Source organism: Dendroctonus ponderosae, unplaced genomic scaffold (assembly GCF_020466585.1).
Source record: "Dendroctonus ponderosae isolate FM_Combo_2020 unplaced genomic scaffold, Dpon_F_20191213v2 Dpon_F_20191213_11, whole genome shotgun sequence".
Lineage (NCBI taxonomy): Eukaryota > Metazoa > Arthropoda > Insecta > Coleoptera > Curculionidae > Dendroctonus > Dendroctonus ponderosae.
Genome location: NW_026017213.1, coordinates 3,405,512 through 3,421,350, shown reverse-complemented (window position 1 = coordinate 3,421,350; position 15,839 = coordinate 3,405,512). Strand labels below are relative to the sequence as shown.

Here is a 15,839-nt window from a genome sequence, read left to right as displayed (position 1 = left end):
CGAAATACCCAAAAAGAAGTTTGTAAAAAAATGAATCCGCCTCAACAATATAGAACTTATCTAGATAGAAATGTTGTCTGGTCGAGGACTTTTTTAATTTCTCAATTCTCCAGGCGCTAATTATATGCCTTTGCTCTCTATCTGGCTTATTTCGGTGTTAAAATACTGTTTTCTGAAATAGCGGATTTTAGTAAAACTCGCTGCGAATCTGTTCTTATGTAAGAACATGTTTTAATGAAGCCACCAACACCGCTTTGGGCAAGTGGTAAGTTCTTGAGTGACTTGGTACAAAAGCGACCAGAGCTTTTTATTTGGTGGCTGGAATCAACTGATTTTCAACATTTTCAAACATTTTTGTGATCTTGCAGCTTTAAAAACAAGAAACTATTTATGCTTCTTGTCAACTCATAATTTTAGACAGTAATTCATTTTTGTAAGCACGGGGAAGGACTCATGTTTTTCCCCCGAAACGAACGGAATTCTTCCGGTTCTGGTAAATGTTGAGGTTTCGAACGTTTTTACGTGTACAAACAGTAGAAAACCTGTACCAAACCAGGCACAACTTCCGACACAAAACAGATTAATTGAGAAGCTTAGAGTGTTTTTCGTTCAAACTAGTGTCTTGCCCGAAGGGCCCTGCACAACTTCGACAATTAACATTCTCTTATGCATTTGCTGAGCCGAGCCTTTCAGGCACATTCGGAGATTTCTGACAAAAAAACTGATCATTAGAAAAGTTTAGAATGTTTTTGCGTCCAAACCAGTGACGTGCCCGAAAGAAACATTTCCGAGTCTTTAGTAAACTTTGTTCATTATTTTTTCTTAAATAGTGTTTAATTTCATTTGAAACTAAAGAGTTTTATGGGGTTTTAGGTCGCAGTAGAAAAGAATTGCTGAGGTTTCGCCAGCACGAATGCCGTGCATCTTCAGAGATTCCTTGCTTGGCGCATCAACTATTTCTGAAAATGCAAGCCACTAGTGCCCGTCAAAGGAATAATTTTTTTCTCGTTGGCCACAACACCCAAAAAAGTCGACAGTTTTTAGTGGATTTGTTGTTCCGAGCTCTTCGGACACGACACTGATTAAAGTCAGTCATTATAATCGGTGTTGCGCCCGAAGGCTTCGGCACAACAAATCCGTTAGAAACTGATGAGTTTTTCGGACTTTCAAGTCGTCGTGGGAAAGCGCGAAAAACTCATTAGTTTCGGGCACGACACTGATTGAAGTACCAAACTGAAAAATTGGGAGATTCAGAGGTTTTTTACTTGTAAGTCAGTGTTGTGCCCAAAGGGCTCGGTACAACAAATCCGTTAGAAACTGAGGAGTTTTCGGACTTTCAAGTCGTCGTGGGAAAGCGCGAAAAACTCATTAGTTTCGGACCGACACTGATTGAAGTACAAAACTGAAAAAATGGGAGATTCAGAGGTTTTTTACTTGCAAGTCAGTGTTGTGCTGGGGGGGTTCGATACAACAAATCCGTTAGAAACTGAGGAGTTTTCGGACTTCTAAATCATCGTGGAAAAGAACGAAGAACTCATGAGTTTGTAATGGATTTGCTGTGCAGAGCTCTTGGGGCACGACGCTGATTGAAGTACAAAACTGAGAAATTGGCAGGTTTAGAAGTTTTTGACCTGCAAGTCAGTGTTGTGTCCAAAGGGCTCGGTACAAGAACTCCATTAGAAACTGATGAATATTTCAGGCTTATAAGTCTTCGTGGAACACAACGAAAAACTCATGAGTTTCTACTGGATTGGGTCTGCCGAGCCCTTCGGGCACGACACTGATTGAAAGAACAAACCGAACAATTGGCAAATTTACGGTTTTTTGACTCGCAAATCAGTGCGGTACCTGAAGGAATTGGCGCAACAAATCCATTGGAAACTGATAAGTTTTTCGCGTTTTTCCACCCCAACCTAAAACCCCGAAAAACTCATCAATTTCAAATGGATTTGTTGTGCCAATTCCTTCGGGCACCGCATTGATTTGCGAGTTAAATGCGAGTGAATTGAATATTAATAGAAAAGGCTCAAAATGGAGTCATAATGCATTAAATAAAATTAGGCAGATTTTTTCTACAGAACACTGTTTTGTTCTCGAATTTTCGAAAAAATTATATAAAAAATAAGGCTTTTGTGAGCACTACTGCCCAAAGGGCTCGACACAACAAAACCATTCGAAACTGAAAGTTTTTCGCGAAAAACGAACGAAATTATTCGGGTCGCTGTTCTGTGAAATTTTGACTTGTTTTCTCTGAGGACAAATGAAGTCAAGCTTTAGAACATTTTTATGTCTCATTGTAGTAAACCAGTGACGTGCCCGAAGGGCCCTGCACAACTTCGACATTTAATATTCTCTGATGCATTTGTTGTGCCTAGCCTTCCGGGCACATTCGGAGATTTCTGACAAAAAACTGATCAATAGAAAAGTTTAAAGTAATTTTGCGTCCAAACCAGTGCCGTGCCCGAAGGGCTCTGCACAACAAAAACGGACGAAATTATTCCGGTCGTTCTTCTGTGAAATTTTGACTTGTTTGAAGCATTCACAAATTGAGGCATGGCTTGAATGTGAGCCTGCCCTTTACACAAAATATCAAGCTTAAATGATCGAATCGATAGCTTAAAAATTCGATGAAAAATCGACTCATTCCATAGCTGGCATTTTGTGTAATATAAAAATGTCTAATGCGTCCCATTAACCGATTTGTTTAGCTTTGACTGTTTTGTTTACGGCGTTCATCCAAACAGGTTGGAATGCGAAACTTGTTTATGAAAATATTGCCATCCGAACAGGCACTTTCTACAAAATGGTCATCCACAAAAAAACTGAAATCGAACTACAAAGCAAAGCTATGACTCATGTTCTAAGGGCGAACAAGGAAATGGTTATATCATGGTTGGTTCAGTAGTTCAGTAGGTGCTTTCCGAATGCGGCGAAATTTCGATATCGCATGAGTTTTTTGCAGAAAGTGCCTGAATATTCACTTTATTGCAAGCAAAGGGCGAAGTCGGTCTTCAGCCCTATGTGTCGTGTGAATCGCGTCCTTAAATGGAAAATATAGAATCATTCTAGCCCCTAAAGCAAGTGCGGTCGTTTATCCTGCTCGTAGAGTTCGCGTTTTTAATTCGAGATGTATTTTCATTGTGTTCAAGTGTTGCGTCGATTTTTTTGTATTAGGGGTAGATAATGGAGCCTGGCGCAAGCCTATTACTGGGCCTACTACTGCTTGCAGAAAGCTGGTAAGAATGATTTCTAGTCTATAAATCCTTTGGGTTGAACCAAACGTCAGATTTTATTCATTAACTCCAGATTTTCTATGGCACACCCTTTTTAAAGGTTTTACAGTCTAAAAGTAAAATCAGTGTCGTTCTTCTGTGAACTACACACTTTCTCGCACTGGATTTTGCATCAATTTTTGATGTTTTATGCTCTCAGTTACACTCTATATTAAACAGTTCTTGAATTCTCATTAGGGATTGCTCAGATTTGCAAATTTCTATTTTTTCCCTATTTTTTTCAACATTAAACGATAAATTAAGCCTTAAGAAATTGCGCGTGATCCTCATCAAACATTTTGAGCTTTTGCTGCGCTGTTTGTCCCCATTTCACAATGTAAACCCATTATTTTTGCCTTATTTAAAACTACCTGACGGTAGGTTGAATTTTGACCGCTTTCCCAAAGCGGATGAACTCGATTGCTTGATCAAAACATGAGTCTTGCAGAAGAACACAAGCATTCACAGCAAGTTTCAATAAAATCCATCGTATCATTTTTCCCGATATTTAACAAAAACATGATTTTTCTGAAGAACTCTGACCATCAATAGTGCAACCAGACGTATCATAAAATTTAAGTCAAATTGTCTTCTTTCGAGCCAAAGAATGTTGCACCACGCTTTTGATCATATACATACGAAACACTCTGCCTATCAAGCTGGCAAAAAATCAGGTTTTAGTGCCATTCGAAGAACATTTTCAGGTTTTTCAATTTCAATTGTGTGTCTTCTTTAAGCTGTGATAGTTTCAAATTGGTTGCTGCCCTAATTTGGAAATTTTCAAGCCAGAAACGCTTAACTTTCTCGCACCTTAACATTCTAAGCGCCGTTAAAACTCACATTAATGTTACTGTAGCTGGCAAGCCGCATGTTGGCCAACTGAGAGGCAGGAGTGAGATTCGTGGAGCTGCCAAAGGGCGACATCATCGAGCTCACCGCTCGCTTCAACTTCGAGGGCGTGGACTTGTTAAACGAGAACGTTCGGCCCACCTGGCAGACAAAAATAATAAAACCAGCGTCAAAACGGCCAGTGTTGTACCGCAAAGCTCTAACCTTCAGTCGCGATTTGGCAAAGTTCAGGTACTTGGACAGGGTGCCGTTGGTTATATCGTTGGTGTCGATGTCCAACTGCTGCGGCTCCAGATAGGCCATGAACTTGTCCTGAAACATCCGCAATTTAATCAGACCCACTCGTTCACTCAAGCAACTGCTTACCGCATCAGCCGAGCAGACATTGTTGGCCATCGTTCTGGTGAGCAACTTCAAAAAGCCCACCTTATCCGGGTATTCATCGGTCATGGCAAACGAGAACAGCTTCTCCTTGCTCTCCTCGCTGCTTTTGCATACCAAGCTGAACACCTTCTGGCAGGCCTCAGTCTCCTTAATGTCTATCACCTGAAACGAACCCGAAAATCATCAGTCAAACGCGCAAACATTACGCGGCCATCAAGCTGACCCTCTTTATGGTGTTCAAGTTCATCATCTTCACGTGCTTATAGAGTTTCACGTTGGGGCGGCCCTGCAACTGAAAGCCGCTGGCCGACGGACTCTTCATTGTGGTCTTCGACTTTTTCTTGCACACCTCCAGCTGGTCGCTGAACACGAACAACACCAAACTGCTGCCTTTGCTCGAGAGGCCTTCCGAGGAGGACAGCTGGACCACTTCCACTTTCGTTATGTAGCTGCGATGCGACGACACAATGTCCGGCTATAAAAAACAAAAATTATCATGAAAAGAACTTAGATGCAACTTAGATGAGGCTTTAGCCTATCTGGATTAAATGGACCAAAGTAAAAGATTCTTGGAAGATGTTCGGAAGGATGCCAGAATATAATTTCAAATTAAGAGAATAAATAATCAAAAAGAGTGCGAAAAACAGTTTTTTGCGTCGATGCGATTGAAAAACGTTGTAGTTCCCGTTCTTCAGCACTAGCGAATTAAGCCCTGCTCAGACTTACCGGGCAGTTATCAATCTCGTTGAAGATGTTGAACAATGTGACCTGGCCTTCGGCCTTGCGCTTGTCTTCGTTGATGTGCGCCATCACTTCGCGTAAGGCTGCCAGCGCCTTTTCGACGGCCGCATGATCCGGATTGGTCTTTGCCGTGTGCTTGAGAATGTCTGGAACAACAAAAGCGCTCTAGATGGACCATCACCAAACCCTGAGTCCGCTGACCTTTGAGCAGCAGGCTGATGCTGCCCAATCTCTGCACAGGCCGGATCATCAGCTCCTGCAAACTCTGGCGGCCGCACTCCGGCTTCGTCTGCATCGCCTTGAGGAAGGCGTGGAAGCGCGGCTTTGATTGGTCGCAGCTGGTCAGCACCTCCTTCATCTCCTCGAAGTAGTTGATGAACGGCGGGTAGGCCCTTTGCAGTTCCGTCGAGTATTTGATGATGATGTTGCCTATGCTGCGCTCCTCGTGCCAATGGGCGATAGTCCAGCGCAACTGGGAGTTGATTATCACTCAAAAATGCTTGCCACACAGATGAACCGTCTTACCTCATCCAGGATTTTCACGTGGGTCTCGTAGATGGGCGGCAACTTGCCGAAGATGAGATTCAACTCGGTGTTGTTGAGCAGAGCCTCCTCGTCCGGCATCAGTTCCAAGTAGTTCTTGAACAGGCTGACGATGGTGCGCAGGATTTCCACGTAGTTCTTCTCGGTCTCCAGCAGCTCGAGCACCACCTGCTGACGGGTGGTGACATTTTTGCGCGGCGATTCTACTTGAGCGTCGCCGCCTTCTACAATGCCCGGTTCGGCCTAAACAACCCAGTCGGTCAAACGGGAGAGTTCGCGTGAAGGGGCAGACTTACCGGACTAGCGGTGCAATCGAGGAAAGAGCCCGAGACGCTGAGACGCCCAGCGTCGCTCACGGAAGAGCGGCGCTTGTGCAGCGCCGGCGACTGCGTCTGCTGCACCAGTGACTGCAGCGTGTCGTGAAGTCTCTTGCGTTTCCTCCTAGAAAAAGCGGTTTAGCCTCAAAAAGGCGGTTTAAAGGGGAGGTTTACCTGCTGGCGCTGCTCGGGGTGGCATGACTATCCCGCCTGGCGGCTGGCGAGACAATGTGCTCGATGTAGTCGTCGAAGAGATACTCCTTCTCGTCGAGACTGCACTCCTTCTGCACCGACGTCCAAAACCACTCGGCCTTGACCACGAAAGCGCGCGGGCCCGTAACGTCGGGACGCTCCACTACGGACGCCTCGTCCACCACCTAAGCGGGGCCCACAATTAATCACTTTTCTTTGCCCGATACGGACCCATCTAGTCTACACGAGCACAGAATCAGGCGCCAACTGAAGAAGGTTAACTCTTGCCCTCGAGAAGAGCTTCTAACTCTAGAGAGTGACTGAGCGGTTGAGTTAGAAGCTCCGCCGTTGGGCCCATGAAACACTCGGCAAGCATGATGTTAGTTGAAGGGCTGGGCCAAGATTCCCTTAAATCGGCCTTTTAAACAACTGACTGTAAGAGCATCCGCAGACGAGCGACTTATGACTCGACAGTTTAGTCGTTAATACCCGACGGCTTCATAATTTCAGATGAAATGAAAACTTGCAAGCTAAAAAGTGCCAATTTGCCAAAAGAAAATCTTCGGCGTCAGTCGCCTGTAGTTGCTGGTAGCGGCTACAAAAAGTAGCTCGTGTGCGCGACTGTATTTAAAACAACGATTTCCGTTTTGAGCGACAAAACTGTCGCGCTCCAAAAGTCGCTCGTCTGCGGGTGCCCTTATAGTATAGCCGACTAAGAAAGGCTTGAAACCAGCCAGAAAATACCAATTAAAGGACCAGAGCAACCACAAGCAATCTGCCAGTTGAGTGCGCCCTAGTGAGCAGTGAAAAACAGTGAAAAACAGTGAATGTTGCGCTGGTCCTTCGAAATTAGCGTTGAAACGTGATATGGAAGTTAGTACCGCAAGAGCAGACGTGGTCCTGGAGGCCGCTGCATTTTCGCTGCCATTATCGCTTTGAAGGGAGTGAGGATTGAGGGAAATGTCCGGGAAACAACTAGCATTGAGCTTCGAGTCGTCTTCGGCGCCGAATGAGGTCATCAGGCTCTTGCTAGACTTGGGGCGAGCGAAGCGCGACGAACTGAACGTTCTGGTGAAGAGATTCTTCTTCGATTTTCGCAATTTGGGGCGCGGCGTGGTCTCGCAGTCCAGACAGGTGTTGAGATTGTCGACAGCATCGGTAGTGAACACTGTGGAAGTGGAAACGACGCTGTCGTTCAGGGAATGATCGAAGCTGGAGGCGTCTATGGTGCGCCGCCGATTGGAAAAGTAGCTGATCGGTGTCTTGAAGAAGTTGCTGACACGCTTGCGACGCTCGCTGTAGCATTTGTCGCGCTTTCTCTTCACCAGAGTATTATCGGGCGATACAAACTTCCGCTTGCGCTTCACCGACAGATTCAGCGACTGGTCCTCAAAGCAAATACTGTCCATCACACTGACCAGATCATCGTTGCGCGAAACTTCCTGCAAAGTCTCCAAGCACACGGTGCTGGAGCTGCCCGGCAGGCAGCTGATGTCAGCAATGCTATTGTTGTTCGGGGTTTTGAGCGCCGGCAATCCGGCCGGCTCTGATAGGAACGATTTAAGGTTGGATTTCAGTTTGGGGGATAGCGGGGTATTGGCAGCTTCCAATCGGTACATCTCCGCGCTTTCCATTACCTAAAACCCACGACCATGTTTAGAGTATCTCAAAGTAGAACAAACAGGTCATTTAAATCGCTGCATTTACTTCATATACTTTGAACTACTCGCAATTGGTGCCCGATGCGCACGTGAAATGAACAAGCACTAACGAACACCAGACGAAGTTACAGTACGTGTGTTGATTAGTGTGCGAACGAAAACTCTACCAGAACCATTCGGGGGGTTAAAATGCTCACCACGTGGCTGCAATTGGGGTCGTCCAGTGTTGTGACGGTGCCTCCATTGGACAAAAGCACTTCCGTCATGTGATGTTCCTCGTCCTCTGGGAAACCCAGGAAGCACACTTTGGCGCCGTGGAAGGGCTTCAAGCGGTAGATGTTCTGCAAAAGAAACCGGTTTGGCCTTAAACAGCCCTGTCACTCCGTCCAGGGAATTACCATGAACATTTCCTGCGAAGCGCTGAAATCCAGATCCCAGCGGTTCTGCTCCCAGCTGTCCAGAACCCATTGCAGGTTCATCACAGGCACCTTGAAGGTGGAGGCGTACTGATATTTGTCACCCCCGCAACTATTGGCAATCAGATGGGTCACTTTGGCGGTCATGTCGCGCCTTATTGAGCCCCCCATGTGGTGGATGAGCGGCACTAGTTTCGTCTGGAACGCAAAAGCCGTTATAGGTGCGAAGCACACAACAACTAAACGCAGTTTCACGATTCCTGCAAGTCTAGCGCGAGCACATCTACAGAGCCCGGCTCAAAAATGTACACAAACAAAGGACTCGCCTACAAAAGAGCAGTTTAGTTGATCATGCACGCTCCTCATACTTGTTGGTTGTTTAATCAATTAGCTGTTGCCAAACACCAGCAGCTGAAAACAAGCCACACTATCAGCGTTGTTATTTTTTCGCTTCTTTGATGGGCGCAAGCCGCAGCAATCGTGCAGATAAGTCCGAAAACAGCGCGATAACCCCAGCGACGGAAATTTTGCCGCGGTTCTTGGCCTTTGATGTTCGTTTTTGCGACTCAAAAAAACCTCCAAGAACTCATCAGCTGAGGTCCAATCCCAGTCATAGCGACTGTTTCTTTAAGATTCACGGCATGGCGCTTCGAATGATATCATCGCAACGGAAATAACGATTTCAGGCACTCACGTTGAAATCCACCCATCGGTAAACGTGCTAATTAATCCTTCACTCGTAAGCAAAACGCGCGCAAAAAACGACCTGCTAATTAGTCGGGAAGTTGAGCGGGGGTGGCACGCAACTGCGTTCCAAACTGTAAATATTTAGCTTACAATTTGGTCATTGATTGAGCTTTGACCAATTGAAAAAAGCAAATACAAGTTGTCCAAAAATTATAACAGAAGGCCAGAGTCGCTTAAAGAGCGCTATCATATTTCAATTAATTCTAGAGCAGGTTCTTAAAATTTGCAATGAAAGTGTAGAAAATTTGGAACTCCTACTGAACAAAGCAAAAAAACTTGAGCAGTTTTTTATTAGCAGACAAAGTAGACATTACTCGGCCAAATTTCGACCAACTTTGGAACTGGATAAGTCCTGATTGCTGAGAGTGATTTGATCTGTTTGAAGCGTTATTTAGTGCAATTACTTTTTTGGTTTGTGTGTGTTTTCCATACACTTATTGCTTCAGATAAAGTTTCTACAGGGTGGCAAATGAAATACTGCAAAATTAATAAGTTCCGCATGCTCCGAGTTGGACAAAAACACATTTTTTATGCCTGGAAAATCACGGTGAATGTTGATGAAACTCGCTGTGAATTTGCTTCTATGAACACTCATCTCTTTTATGAAGCAACCGAGCTTGTCTGCTTTGGGTAAATGAGGAATTCTTGAGTGCCTTGGTAAAAAAAAATCCAGAATTTTTTATTTGATCGCTGAAATCAACTGATTTTAAATTAAGTTTTTTGTAATATCGGGAAAGGGCGCGGAAGAATTTTTATAAAACTTGCTGTAGATTTGCTCGTTTGAATTTGAACTGGCATCTTATTTTCGTGAGATTTCTGAGGAACGCAAATCGGACGTAAACGCTTTTTTGGAAGAACTTTGGCCCTTAATAGCAGAGAAGCCAGGTATGTTTCCTTAATAAAAGTTGGGTCAGATCGTCATCTTTTGCGCCAAAGAATGCCGCAGTACCCTTTTGATAATGTGCCTGTATTGACGATAACTAACGACAAACTACTCCAACGCATGAGTAAACCAAAGGACTTGCTCAACACCATCAAAGAGAGAAAAATCCAATATTTGGTCATGTGTTGAGGGGAGAAAAGTACGAATTACTTCGACTCATAATGTAGGGTAAAGTACAGGGTAAAACATCAGTGGGAACAGGCCAGAATTCATAGTTCAAAGATCTGAGAAGGTGGTTTGACCGACCAACTATAGGAATACTTCGTACTGCAGTTTCCAAAGCATTGGATCGCAAACCTTCAAGAAGAAAATGAAAACAATTTGCCAAAAAAACCAGTTGCACGATGAAGATTCCAGTGGAATTGACACTGGTGGCCCATTAAGTTCGTTAATCAAAATTGAAACCAAACCGCCCATGATTTTGAACTTGAGGCCATCCGAGACTCTCCGAAGATGGAAAGCTCCACTATCCACTGCCAGAATGGCTTCTCACTAATAACTCACCAAAACGTCCTTATTCCGAAACCCCGTAAAGCACACAACAACGCCCCGCATGGCCAGATTGAACAGCGGCCTGGTGTTGTCGGGCAGTTCTTTCGGGTCCTTCCTACCGAGCTGCTGAAGGGCCGGAGGCCCCAAGATGATCTGCCTGCACTTGCACAGGCTGTTGAAGAGGCTGCCGTCGAAATTGTCGATTATGTAGTACGTACAGCAGGCCGTATCGTTCATGTACTCTCTGCCGTCCTGCGAATGGACTACGGGCACTTCGAAGCTCTCGGCCACTGACTGCAGGCCAGAATCGTTGGCCAGGCCTCCGATAAGACAAATGCGACGGTCATAGTCTGCAAACATCACTTTGGTTAGTGGGTGAAGGGGCAATTAGCGCCTAATAGTGGCCCCCATTGTTTATGGGTCCTAAAATTTTTCACCTTGACAGGCTTAAATCAACACTGAGCCTAACCTATAAGTGGCTAATGGGCAAACTGGGGCTCAGAAGGACGAATCGACCCTTACCGTCGCTTTTGTGGGCCTCCTCGGCCGTAGAGTCGCTGCACACAGAACCCTGCGCCTGAATTTGAGCGTTATTTTCGTCCATTTTGGCCCCAAGTTTAGGGTTACATCAACAGGAAACCACACACAATCAGTGTTTGTTTTCACGGTCCCCTCAGCTGCACACTAACGGCTTGAGCTCGCACTGGGTCTGGACAATGTTTTTCTCGATTTTAACAACAATAAAAACGACATTTTTTCGCTATTTATTCGCGGAGGTTGGTAGAAAAATGCACCATTGAAATTTTGAAGTTTGAAGTCCATTCGCGGACTCTGATTGGCCAGCACCGTTTCTCTTCACCGAAGTTTGCCGCACTTCGAACGGTTTCGGTTGTACGTCGCTCGCACGTCATTCAGTTTACTGGCAAGCAACCGTTAATCAACACTGTTTATTTTTATTTGATTTCAATGCGAGAATTTCACTGAAACTGCCCGATTTTCCTGCTTTAGTAGTTTTAGATTTCAATGCGAAACTTTTCGGCACCGCAGTAATTTTTTTCTCGCCACAGGGCCGTCACGTTTTTTTTTCTGTCGAAAATTATTTCGGCTCTCGGATCAGCTTAACCATAGATGAAGGCAAGTAATGAGCTTGAATGCGGGGCAAAATTTGAAATCCCCGCAAAATAATTTTGTATTAAGTCTATTAGTCTGTCTCGCTTTACTTGCACAGGTACAATAAAGATGGACATAGAGGCTGTTGGGTCCATTAGTGCGAATAAATTGACACAACGACTTGTGTCAATTGCGTGCGTAGTGTTTGTTCGCAACTTGTTAATGTTTAGAGTTCTAAAGCAGTCTTTTATGTTAAATCGCAGTTTTTTCGACAAATTGTGGCTGCTGATGGAACGGTAAGAATGCAGCCTTTTTTGTTGAGCTTTATTGAGTGGCGGCAACTTTTACTTTTCCGAAAGAGCAATTTGCGTCTAATACACAAAACCCCGGTTGATTATGTGGAAGATTTGATCGATCACTTTCAACTTGGTTTAGTTTCAACTCCAGTTTCTCTCCAGCTTCAACTTTATAAGGTTTTATCCATCCGTAAGATATTGCGTCGATTTGGGTGACGTCATGTGGTACTCTCGCTGTGCTGACACTTTAAGTACAAGTTGTATTTTCTATTTGGGCGTGTCGTGCGGTTGTGGTGCTATTTCCTTGTCTAATGAATATAATTTAGTATACCTTATTTGGTTTTGTAACATTCCATTATTCTTTTTTAGTTTTTTCGCTACGATGTACTTGTGTTGTTAGCAATTTTAACTTTGATAAATTTTGGGAAGGAACGGCACCAAACTTAAGTTCTAAACCTGCATTTGGGAAGTATGTAATTCTAAAAGTTCGAATTTAAAACCCTCTCAAAACCATCATTTTTCAAATGCTTAGAGCATACTCTAGCGTAGGCAACGTGTGCTCGTACGACGAGCATTCGCCCATTTTGCTTAAAATAATGTCTCTCGCAAATCTATAAAACTTTATTTTCAGAGTTTTACAAGGCTTCGTATCACTACTGCAACCGTAAACTGCACGCCCCATTTTTTATATTACTGAACTCACACTTGAAAGTGGTAAAAAATCCAAAGAATTTTTTTTAAGTGTATTTTTTTAAATCCTCACCGGAATGTCTGGATTTGACGATGCGCTGCTCTCGCACAGAACACCTCTGAAGAAAACAGAAGTATTTTATTCGCAAAAACTACGAATGCTACAAGATTTTACAGAGCACAAAATTGTGAATAAATGACTAGAGCATCAACCAAAAAAAAATTACTTATTTCATCCATTCTGGTAGTTTTGGTACCACGACACTCAAGAATTCACCACTTGTCCAGAACGGATGAACTCGATTGTTTCATCAAAATATGAGTCCTACATAAGAGCAAATGCACAGCGAGTTTCACCAAAATATATGGTACCATTTCCGATATTTCAAAAAAGATAAATTTTTTGATGAACTTTGACCATCCTCCACTCCAATAGCATAGGAGCCAGACATTTTTTGTTAATAAAAGTTAGGCCAGATCGTCTTCTTTTGATGCAAAGACTATCGCAGTATCATTTTGATCATGTGCTTACAGGACACCATGTATTTCGCTTTTACAAGCACGCTTTCTTAGTGGTATTTCTGGCGAAAATTCGTTTTCCCACTGTTAATCTTCACGCAATTCCCAAAAGAAAACGCTCGACGCCATTGACTCTTACTTCAGTTAAAGGAATTTAACTAGTTATCGCTAATGGATGATTTATGTGAATGTTTTATTGGTCTATTATCATATTACATGCAAACAACATAATACTATAAAAAATGGTCTACAAAAATAGCCGATTTTCCAAGAGAGAATCGATCACAGGCCACTACTGCTTACTAATTTTTGGTCGAAAGGCCGTCCAGCCGCCCCTCGTAACCCAAATCTTCCCCTATTCGAATGCAATACAAAAACGAACTAATGCCCCTCCCCATCGGCTCCCCTATCGCCTTCGAAACTATCACATGTTCGCATTGGAATGTCGAATCGGAGACAGAAAGCGTTTGCATGGCGCGCAAGGATGGAAATAACGGAGCCCTAGGTGCAAGCGGTAACAAACTTAGAGGCTAAACTGTTGTGCAACAAGCAGGCAGACAGGCGAACTCTTAGAAACGACTAATATCACTAACATTTGTGTATAGTAGTAATAGTAACAATTCAATAAATTACTTAAACGATTAGGTGACTCATTAAATGAAGCAAAATGTCCAACCCTGTATAGGAGCCGATTCATACAAGCAATGATGATAGGAGAATTTTGAAAAACCTGCTGGCTCCTCTAATTTATTCACTCATTCGCTCTAACACAAACATAAATAATAGACTAAAATAATTTAGTTTAATAAATAAAGTACGGCCAAGCGGCAGCGTTTCGCCCATTCAAGCAACAGTCACTCGTTCGCTCATTGCACAAGAAGTAGAAATTAAACCGTGCCGAGTGCAGAGCAAGTGAGGAGGTCGTGCGTCCTCTCCTGCTCTGATCCGTCACGAATTCGCACCCAAGTGTACAGCCAGGGTCTAGCTTTGCGCAGATGCAAAACTGTCTTCCTCATCGCTGTAGTCGTCGTAAAGGAGCTGGCTGTAGTTGGAGGAGCTGCACGCAGGCGGCGCCGACCGAGATTCGTAACGAGGCGCCTTCCTGGGAGGGACGCCATCCTCCAAAAAGTCAAAGTCTTCACTGGAAGTGGGACTTCCAGGAGGATCGGGCGATTCGGACGTGCTGAGCGCGTTGAGAATCTTCCCCTTGCTTTCATGCCAGATGTTGGTCAACCTAGAAATGCGGATTGGAATTTCCACAGGGGCGCTTTCAAGTGCAACTCACCGCTCTTTCCCGAACAGCAGCAGGAAGTTCTCGATAAACTCCCTCGATTTTTCCTCCCACTTGGCGATCATGTCGTCTTTACGCTCGCCGATTGAGTCCATCACGCGCTTGCCCCTGTCTTTGAGCTCGTGCATCTTGTTCTGCAGCCGGATCTTCTTCTCGCTCAGATAGGAGATGTTGAGGTCTTTGGCTGAGTATCCGCGCGCCAGGTTTCTGCGCACGTAGATGTCGTAGTCGCGCACAATCCGCGCTACTATATCAGACGTGGACACGCCCTCCGTGCGCTCAGTGGCCACAAACATGCCCTGCAAATCGGCACTTGAATTAATTCAGGTTCATAAGAGGAGTTATGGTGATCAAACCTTGGCCTTCCACTTGGCATAGATGTCGTTGGAGTCATCCGAACCATAAGGAATGTCATCGTGGGCAATAAAGTCGATCTTATGCCGCTCCATGAAGTCCTCATCCACCTCCCAGGGGGCGTCGCGGACGATTTCGTCCACGTAGCGACAGTGACGCACCGCCTCATAGCGCTCCACCTCGTTCATAACGGTGCGGCCCTTCTTGCTGTGCGTCATTCGGTCACTGCAAACTGAGCCCCCACTTTACCTCATTCCGCCTCAGCTGCTCCCTCTTTACCTACCTCCCACGATGAGGTAGACGTTGGAGAAAACGTTCTTGGCCTGCATAAGTTGGCGGGCGTGTCCTTGATGAAATAGATCGTAGATGCCGTCTGCGTAGACGCGCACCGGACGCGGCGCTCGTCCGCTACGCGCCATCTCATACGAGATTCGCTGAGTGTAGTCGCACAGCTCCCGATTGCGATGCGCCAACAGTTCGTCGCTGAACGGCGCCTCTAGCCAGGTCGACTGCAATGGAGAAACTGTTAAATTTCCCTCCTGAGGACTCATGAATGGGGAGCCAACGCTTGACTTCAACCAGCCAGCAAACGCACAAATGACAGCTGGTCACGTCAAATAATGACATTCATAGTAGCAGGCTACTTGCATGTACAGGGCGGCCCAACGACTGAGTGAAGTCATTTTATGCGTAACCGGTATTACTGCTTCAAATTTTTATTGTCATATTGTAAAGGTACTAAGCGCTCATATTTTGAAAATATTTCATGCAACTCGGTAAATTTAATTTTTTTCAAGTAAAAACTTTTTAGGCTCGTTTAGCACATTTTTGGGGCTAATGTGACACATATTATTTTATAGATAAGTTCTATATTGTTGAGGCGGATTCATTTTTTTACAAACTTCTTTTTGGGTATTTTGTCTCAAAAATTTTTGTCTTTAAAAAAGACAGAATTTCCTCACGTCTTTTATTACAGATTGATAAATAGTGCTCCTATTTCGCAATAAAAACGAATTATTTAT

General features: G+C 44.4%; 2 protein-coding genes across 4 annotated transcripts in view; both read right to left on the bottom strand.

The window, feature by feature from the left end:
- LOC109542388 (protein ECT2) overlaps positions 1-11,423 on the bottom strand; it is a 12,764-nt gene extending 1,341 nt beyond the window's left edge. Inside the window, exons 1-14 of one of the 2 annotated variants that reach the window (XM_019911592.2) lie at positions 11,080-11,423; positions 10,570-10,907; positions 8,358-8,573; positions 8,157-8,300; positions 7,180-7,935; positions 6,281-6,483; positions 6,086-6,230; positions 5,772-6,032; positions 5,448-5,718; positions 5,232-5,392; positions 4,729-4,980; positions 4,488-4,667; positions 4,326-4,433; positions 4,113-4,262 (exon numbers count right to left, since the gene is read on the bottom strand). In XM_019911592.2, coding sequence (XP_019767151.2) covers positions 4,113-4,262; positions 4,326-4,433; positions 4,488-4,667; positions 4,729-4,980; positions 5,232-5,392; positions 5,448-5,718; positions 5,772-6,032; positions 6,086-6,230; positions 6,281-6,483; positions 7,180-7,935; positions 8,157-8,300; positions 8,358-8,573; positions 10,570-10,907; positions 11,080-11,161 — 3,267 coding nt within the window. In that variant the 5' untranslated portion in view covers positions 11,162-11,423. The remainder of the gene's footprint in view (positions 1-4,112; positions 4,263-4,325; positions 4,434-4,487; positions 4,668-4,728; positions 4,981-5,231; positions 5,393-5,447; positions 5,719-5,771; positions 6,033-6,085; positions 6,231-6,280; positions 6,484-7,179; positions 7,936-8,156; positions 8,301-8,357; positions 8,574-10,569; positions 10,908-11,079) is intronic. The other variant, XM_019911593.2, reaches the window with a different exon arrangement.
- A 1,923-nt stretch (positions 11,424-13,346) lies between these two features.
- Positions 13,347-15,839, bottom strand: part of LOC109542398 (choline-phosphate cytidylyltransferase A) — an 11,243-nt gene continuing 8,750 nt past the window's right edge. For both annotated transcript variants that reach the window (XM_019911611.2, XM_019911613.2), the window contains 4 exons: positions 15,101-15,326; positions 14,820-15,049; positions 14,458-14,762; positions 13,347-14,406 (listed from right to left, as the gene is read on the bottom strand). In XM_019911611.2, the coding sequence (XP_019767170.2) occupies positions 14,154-14,406; positions 14,458-14,762; positions 14,820-15,049; positions 15,101-15,326 (1,014 nt within the window). In that variant the 3' untranslated portion in view covers positions 13,347-14,153. The remainder of the gene's footprint in view (positions 14,407-14,457; positions 14,763-14,819; positions 15,050-15,100; positions 15,327-15,839) is intronic.